An 8,303-nucleotide genomic window follows, 5' to 3' on the forward strand; every position below is an offset into this window, starting at 1 on the left:
GGTGCCCATGTAGTGAAATTTTTATATTATCTGAGTCGTCCCTCCCTTATCGTATTTACTACAGAAGCTACGATAAATTTTGAAAAATGAATCTTACCACTAATACATCATCAAATGAATGTTAAATTTTGAAAAATTGGTCAGTGTGTTCTAACTGTTCAATATGAAGCTGGTCATGGCTTCAAATTTGGACAGCTTTTATAGAATGCCTGAGCAAGGACATCAATCGCTAAAATTTTGTTTGAACTTGCTTTAGTCTTTAGCCGGACAACATCAACTTGTTGGATGTATTAATCATTGCCATCCCTAGGCTAGGCTTACAGTGTAAGAAATGACTGATGCTGTAGCTTCCGGGTGTTTGTAACTATGGTTGAAGTGTTCTCTTTCGACGCATGAAGATGCACAATGAAGCACCATAGTTGTTCCACGGGATGGAAACTATTCTTGTCTGATAAATTGTCAAATTTTAGTTTTTTGGTTAATTAATGATTCATGCTATGCTCTAAGACATGTAGTTATATCATTCCAGCATTCTCATTCTTATAGTTATAACCTTCCATTTGATTAATACTAAAAATTATTTACACTCACATGCTCACAAACAAATTGAAGGGCACGAAGAGGCCAGTGTCTGCAGGTATCATGTTGGAATTCACCTTGTCTTTTCCATTGCCCTCAGCTGATTGTCCCACAATTAGCACAGGGGCAAACTGATTCGATTTTTTTTTTTTTTTTTCCATCTTCTGTTTTTTAAAGATGCCTTTGATATAATAGGTACAACGTGAGCCTACTGGCTCACAGGGTCCACGCCTAAGAATGAAATAATTACCGAAATAGCACGAACCAAACGCAAAAACAGGCGTTAAGCCTGCCCAACAAGCATCCACATTGGCTAGAACTAAGCAGATGAACCATGGGACTAATGGTCAGGTTCGAATTTAATTATTATCATTATTTTTGAAACAATGTTTCCGGACCTTTTGAATACTCTACTAATCAATCGGATTAATGGATCCGCTCCTCTATCCTTCTTCACTTAGATATCAAAATATTATCTCAAATAAAAAGTCGTAACTCTCAAGACTCAAGTTCTAGTCATTTAATCAGAAGAGTTTTAAGTTTACTATTTGAGCTAGCCTTGAGGTCAGGTTCGAATTTGATTTTAGATAAGACTTGTTGATGTTGATGAGCTGTGGCAGCCTTAGCCTTACTACTGCTTTAACTTAAATCCAATTAGGGAGGGGAATGAATTCAAATTTATGAATTGATTTTCATGCCTTTCATTTCAGTTTTCTTTTTGTCTCTTTTCTATCCCATTCTATTCTACAAACCAAACAGCAGACATGACCCAAAGGCAAGAGATATTGACCTTCTCTAATTCTTTGTTCAGAAAAAAATACACAAATCTACCTAGAGTTTTCAAAAATTTTGTTGACCTTTCATAAGGTTCTAGGGGGAAAAAAAAAAAAAAAAATACTCTTTTTATATTTGGAAGAAACACAAATCAAGGTGTATAAGTGTTCTAAAATTTGAATGTGAAGGAAAGTTCTTAGGATTTTTGGAACTTAGAAGAGATCTTTTTTTTTGGTTAAATCTTAGGGAAGTCTATGAAAATTTTAAAATTTTAGCAAAAATTCATGTATTTTTACTAAACTTTAAGAGAGGCTTATAGGATCGTTGAAATTTTAACTAAAGTTTGCATCCTTTTACAAAACTTTAAGAGCTTAGGCAATCATGGGCGGCATGGGCGGCATGTGTCATACTAATGAAAGATGGGAATGTGGGGAAAGGAGAGGTTTTTCTTTTCTTTAAACTGTCGCCACATACATTGTGTCTAACATTAGGACTTACAACACATTTGATACATAGGAACAAAATAGAATAAGATAGAGGATAGTTGAATTTATCACTTGATTTTCTTATGCTCTACATTTAAATTTCATTCCATTCCATTTCTAGAGCATTCCATTGAGCAAATCATACATGACATTGATGTAATGTTTGATAGATCTAAAATGAATGGACTGAGAGTGAAGGAAATGAAAATTTATATGATAAAAAGGACAAAATCCGCATGAGATGTTATCAAAGTTAGAATTCCAAAATTTGATTGGGCTAAGTGGGTTCGGAACAAATGGTTATCGAAGAAAATTTCTATCTGTATGTGGAAGACTGCTTTTGAGTGCCTAAGTGTTGATGAAAAGGTGAAAAGGGTGGGGGTTTCACTTGTTTCAAAGTGTAATTGTTGTGAGATGAGGCAATTAGAAGATTTGGAGCATGTACTAAATAAGGGAGACCTTGCTTCTAAGGTTTGGAGGATGGTTTCGGTGGAGGTAGGTGTTCCTTTCCTTAGGCAACAAAGTTGGAAAGAAAGAGTCCAAATGTGATTTAATAGGGCTTCCATGTTTTCTCAACTGGGTTCATTGATGGGTTTGATTCCTTGTTTAGTAGTTTGGAGGCTGCGGAGAAGGAGATGTGTGGCTAGAATGGGAGGAAAATTAGAGAGTAGTACTGATGTGTGGCTCTCCATTAAGTATTGGGTGAGAGTTTTGAGTAGGAATATGACAAAAATGGTTCAGTTAAAGGATGCAGATGTTCGGATATTGCAGAATCTAGAAGTGCAAATTGTGAATAAAAGAATTAAAACTATGCAAAGTGTGAGACGACTAAAACCGAGGCAAGGGAGGTTGAAACTAAATTTGGATGGGTGCAGCTTGGGGAACCCAGGGCCGGCGGGTGGTGGTGGCATCTTTAGAGACCATACAAGTTCTTTTGTGATTGATTTTTCAAAATATTTTGGTCCTTATTCAAATAATGAAGCTGAATTGAGAGCTGTGTTGGAGGGAATAAAAATTTGCAAACATTTGGGACATACCTGTATCGATATTGAATGTGATTCGAATATTATAGTTAATTGGATAAGAGCCAGAAAGTGCTCCTTGTGGTATTTGTGGGATTTTTGGGAGCAACTTATTGGTCTATTGGAGGGAGTAGATTTTTCGATAAATCATTGGTATAGAAAGAGAACAAAGTGACAGATGCCTTGGGTCGACAAGGTGCTTGGGGAGGAATAGTTTGTTTACAAATAGTAGTCAACTTCCTAAAGTTAGCAATGGTTTGTATAAATTGGAGAAGATGAGTACGGCTTATATGAGGTATGTTTAGCTGATTTCCTTTTGGTTTTAGCTTATGCTTTATGTTATTTATCTTTTGTTTTGTTTTATTGCGTGAGGTTTGTTTTGTAGGTCTTGTTTTGTTTTGTTTTGTATCCCGGTTTTTGGCTGGATGTTGGTGTTGTTTTTTGGGAGATTTTTAACGTATTGTCTTTTGTTATCTCCCATTGATTGTCTTGTAACCACGGTATTCCTCCGCCAAAAGTGAGGGATTATTAATAAATAAATGGAGGTGCCGCCCTTTTTTTTTTTTTTTAAAAAAAAGGGACAAACATGCAAAAATATAAAGATCAATTAATTTCATTCCATTTTTATGTATGAAAAGACTCATTAAAATAATTAAAAAAGAAAGGCTATTTTTTTGTTTTTCTTCTTTTGCTAGACTGAAAAGAAGCAATATCAATAATTCAAGAAAGGAATAAACAACTAGCAATGTGGTTATTGATGACTAAATATTTGACCATTTCATTTGTCTATGTTTCCTCCATCAATTTGTCATAAGCAGAGACCTTTTCTTGTAAGCAGAAATTCTTACGCTTGAAATCCTTTAGCAATAACGGGCCATCCACCATTGAGATCAAGAATTTCATTACCTGAATCAAACTCATTTCTAAGGGTGCCTACTTTTTTGTCAAGCACACAATGTGTCGTTCACCCTTACCATTTTGCACTCATAGAATGGGATTGAATATAAGCTAATAGAGAACTTATGTAGACCGGAGGCACTTGGAAACTTAGAAATTCATATTTATTTTTAATACTGCAATGAGTTTTTTTCTTTTATGGCCTTCCATTATTAGTTATTTCCCTTTTTGGCATCAGATTTTCTATTTTGAGCCCTAACAGTATGCAGACTTTAATGTGCCTTCTATATATTCTCAGCTTAGAGAACGTTTTTGTGAAAATTTCTAAAAGAGTTGGCCACAGATTTTAAAATTATTAAATTGCCTAAGATTTTTCTATCCAAAGCAAATATGTTTGCCAAGTAAACACATGAATCAGATATTTTCAAATTAATCAATCAGCTTTTCAGGAAGTTTCTTAAAAATCTTTCCATTCTATCTAACTCATTTTGATTTTCTGGAATGTTGCAAGTACACACATTACAAAAGTAGCAACTTGCAATTCAAGAAAAGAAAGGGGTTTTGAATTACATACCCAAAAAAGGGTTTTGAAGTCTTTTTCCGGCATTGCTGTTAAAGGGATGGGGAAGGAGAAAACAAAGAGACTAAGCCTCATTTAGAACTCAAAACATATTAGAAAAAGGGAAGAAAAATATTAAGGAATCTAGAATTTTATGTTTGATTGTCAAGAAAAACTCGAAATAAAATAAAATATATTTGTCAAATCCATGAACAACATTTTTATTTTACATATCATTAATATTTAATTTTTTCTAATTTTTAATCATATTAAAACAGGTTTTCATTTTTAATAGCATTTAATATAAAAAAATATAATAAAAAATAAATTTCTTTTTTATTTTCTTTTTCTTACCTTTCCCTAAATAAAATCTCTAATTCAATTGGACAAGAATCTCACCCGTTTTTTAAGCCTATACAAAATTGCAGGATAATGAATCCACCTAAAAATACTTGCAAAGAAAGGTTCTTAACACCAGATTTCATTATCCTATAAAGAATCCATACTTTCTGAATGATTCCATTGTTTTCTCTTCTTAAAAGAAGAACTTTTACATTAAGATTCTCTCTAAAAAATATAATCAATACATTTAAATAATTAAATATTGCTTCAAACTTTTCTATAAAAAAAAAAAAAAAGCAAACACATTTTTCCAATTAATTAAACACCCGATTTTAATGGTGTTTTAGAAAGTTTGCACTAGCAGTAGGGGTATATTTGAGTTGACTCAGGTTGACATAGTAAAATAGTCTAACTCGATTTGATATGAAAATATTAAGTTTGAAATTCGACTCAAACTCAATATATTTCTTAATTGTTAAACCTGAGCTCAACTTGACTACAAGTTCATAAAACTCAAACTCAACTTGATTAAACTCGACTCGGTTATAAATTAATATTAAATAAATATAAATATATAATGAACATATAATATTAAATATATATTAAGTGACATATTATATAAAAATAATAAAATTAAAAAGCTCGATGAGGCTCGAAACTCTACTTTAGTACTATTATTGAGCTCAAACTCAACTCGCTAAAATGATCAAGTAGCTCAAATTCAAGTAGAATCTAATTAAGTTGCGTTGGGAAACAAGTTGAGTCCGAATAGCCCGCGAGTAAGCATTGACTCACTTACACCCCTACTTAGTGGTTGTTGTTCAAGTTCTGCTTTACTGTAGAGTGGACACTGAAGCAATAGTCCAACTTACATATGGTGCTGAAAATGCATCTTGCGGTTCTTGCCCTTGGCAAAACCTTTGTGGCATGATTTGCAATTATGACTACTGTTGCTTTACACAATTGTTTTGAAACTTTTTCTTTTTTCATATAATCAAATTTGGGCTTGATTGTCCTATTCTTCAAAAATGAGATTAAAAAAAAGAAAAAAGAACATTGCTGGTGCTGAGCCAACATAGCCAGTGTGCCTCTTCATGATTGCTCTACCATTGATAAAGAATTCTTATAGTTCTGTAACAAATATGCATACAGGATCTCATTCCATGTATCAGGAACTCCTGGCAAACACCAGTGAATACAATCTGCAAAAGTTTTAGGATTGGATTTCTGTTCTTTTGTCAATAGCTTGCCCTTGCGCTCCGTGTAAACCGAGGTATGAGCATCTTTTCGAAACTCCGACAATTGGGTAATGTTCAGTAATGTTACATCTATTTTTAGTCCTTGCAAGACATCTCTAACTATTTCCATGATGTCAAGATTGGAACCAGTCCCCCAATATGGACCTTGGATTGGACTTGACTCATTGAAGCAGTTTTCATTGCTACCGGTCTTCCACTCCCAGCTCCTGCAATGAAGATGCAAACCCAAAATGCAGTGGAAGATAAATTTCTCTGAATTCCTTTGCTTTCTTTGGGTTATTATAAGAACAGTTTGAGGAAAACTTACCATAGATGCGTTGGAGACATGCCCATGAAGAAAACCTTTTGTGTCTGGGGATTGATGTTGGACTCCATCCAGTTAGCCCATGTCTGTAGTGCTAATCTGTATGCTGTGGTGACATTGTATTCCTGGACATTGTAGGGAGATCCGAATCTGAAATACAAAATCATAAATTATGATTATTTACATAAAATCTATTATGGTTTCGCAAACTATAAATTGAAAACAAGGCGATATTAGCACAAACAAGAACAAAGGTATGTGCTTACGTAGCATTGATTACAGGCTTGTACATCCACCACACGTAGCTCTCGAATACGAGTAAATCTACTCCTTTCCATTGTTTGCCATGCTTAGCTATGGCATCGAGGTTGACCAGTCGTTTTAGTACAGTGTGATTTGTTGCATGATCTGAATTGGACTCAACAATGAAGGGAGCCCAGTAGTACACAATTGTAACATTGAAATCCTGGAATTAAATCCATAACAGATGAATTGATTTAGTAATGCAAGCACATTCTGATTTAATTCATCACCCAAAGCAGTGGCCTTCATGTATAATTATTTTTTTTTTTTCCGCAGATAGATAGAAACCAGTAGGACTAGACTTCATTCAGCATACAGCACTTTAAATCCATGTTGATTTACCTCTACTTTAAAAATCTTCATTGGAGGAATTCTGTGAAGGGATTTCTTTCCATCAGGGATTATGGATTGCACCAAACAGACCATTGATTCAAACTGGCCTCTTTGTATCGAGTCTCCAATAAACATGAGTGTTCTGTCCCTCAAAATCTCCAATAGCTTCAATGGATCAAACCTGATAAGACGTGATGTTTTAAAAGTCTCTATAAGATCTGCAGATTACTTAATTCAAAGATAACTCTAAACATGTGAAGTGTTCCACTTTGTTTTTCATAGCATTTAAACCCAAAAGTCTATCTCTTGAAGTTAGACCTTATATTCTTGTTCTATTCTATTTATACACCAGAAAGGATTTAAATTAAATTTCCATACTCTTGCAAGCAAATGCATTTTGAATTCAATATTCAGTGATTGACACTTCCATAAAATGCCTTTCATTATCCAAAATCGAGTTACCTCGGTAAATTGCATCCATGGGGCTGCCACCTCCAGTTCTGGTAGAGAGAATCAGGCCTCCCATTCCTCAGGCAAGTCACCTGCTTAACCAGGAAGGGGCAACTATCTTCTGTGTAGAGAGGATAAGACACATTGTCCCACACCCACTTCCCTTCAAAAACATTGCATCCTTCCTCAATGCCTTCATCCTCTGATACATTAATCGGCACCCTGTGCCTTCTGCCTTCTGGAAATTGGTATTGCCTGAAAACATGGCTCTGGTTCTTCTTCAAGTTATCAAAGATGAATCGTGCAGTCCCCAAGATAAGAAAAGAGGCAAGCACGACCGGGAAGAGGGATTGGATCCGGCGATCGAGCGATGCTTGCTTCTTCATTTAGGCCAAGTAGGTGAAGATGAAGTTGGATGTTTTTAGTCAATGAGCATTTGTGACAGTTTCTTAGTTCTTGTTATTTGCAGGATGTCTTGAGGTTCAAGTGTTTGAGAAGTACTCATGCAACCACCGGTAGGTGAGTTCAAATTAGGTATAATGCTCCACTGATGTAACCAAGGTCTGATCTGGTTTCCATGGTTTTCAATGTTAATGTCCTCAAGCTCTTTACAGTAAATTAAGTCTTATGCAATTATGCCATTTTGATTGAATCCCCTCACCTTTTCGAGGGTTTTATTGTTTTGCTTTCTGGTTATCCAAATCTACACATACCAAGCTGATTCCAAGTGCCATTGGCAATTCCAGAGGGCAGCACATTCTATGTTTTGTCTCACTAAATATGACAATCAAAATTTTCCAATAAAATAATCATTCGTTCAATATGATCATATTTTATTTCGATTCTTAGATTATGTTGTCACCGGACAGGTAACCAATTCGATAAAGCCATTAGATGAATTGGGTTGATGAGTCAAACCATCCTATATAATAACCTATTAGGTAAAAAATAATTTATAGTAACAACTAATACGACAATTCAGTGTTTGTTTCTCTA

General features: G+C 34.7%; 1 protein-coding gene across 1 annotated transcript; it reads right to left on the reverse strand.

Moving 5' to 3' along the window:
* Positions 1–5,730: 5,730 nt before the first annotated feature.
* On the reverse strand, positions 5,731–7,741 carry LOC131146668 (protein trichome birefringence-like 31). Its single transcript, XM_058096409.1, has 5 exons — positions 7,320–7,741; positions 6,867–7,038; positions 6,488–6,687; positions 6,225–6,371; positions 5,731–6,123 (listed from the first exon to the last, which is right to left on the reverse strand). The coding sequence occupies exons 1-5, from the start codon at positions 7,691–7,693 to the stop codon at positions 5,751–5,753; spliced, it is 1,266 nt and encodes a 421-aa protein (XP_057952392.1). The 5' UTR covers positions 7,694–7,741; the 3' UTR covers positions 5,731–5,750.
* Positions 7,742–8,303: the final 562 nt, after the last annotated feature.

The sequence above is a fragment of the Malania oleifera genome, chromosome 1, assembly GCF_029873635.1.
Source record: "Malania oleifera isolate guangnan ecotype guangnan chromosome 1, ASM2987363v1, whole genome shotgun sequence".
Lineage (NCBI taxonomy): Eukaryota > Viridiplantae > Streptophyta > Magnoliopsida > Santalales > Ximeniaceae > Malania > Malania oleifera.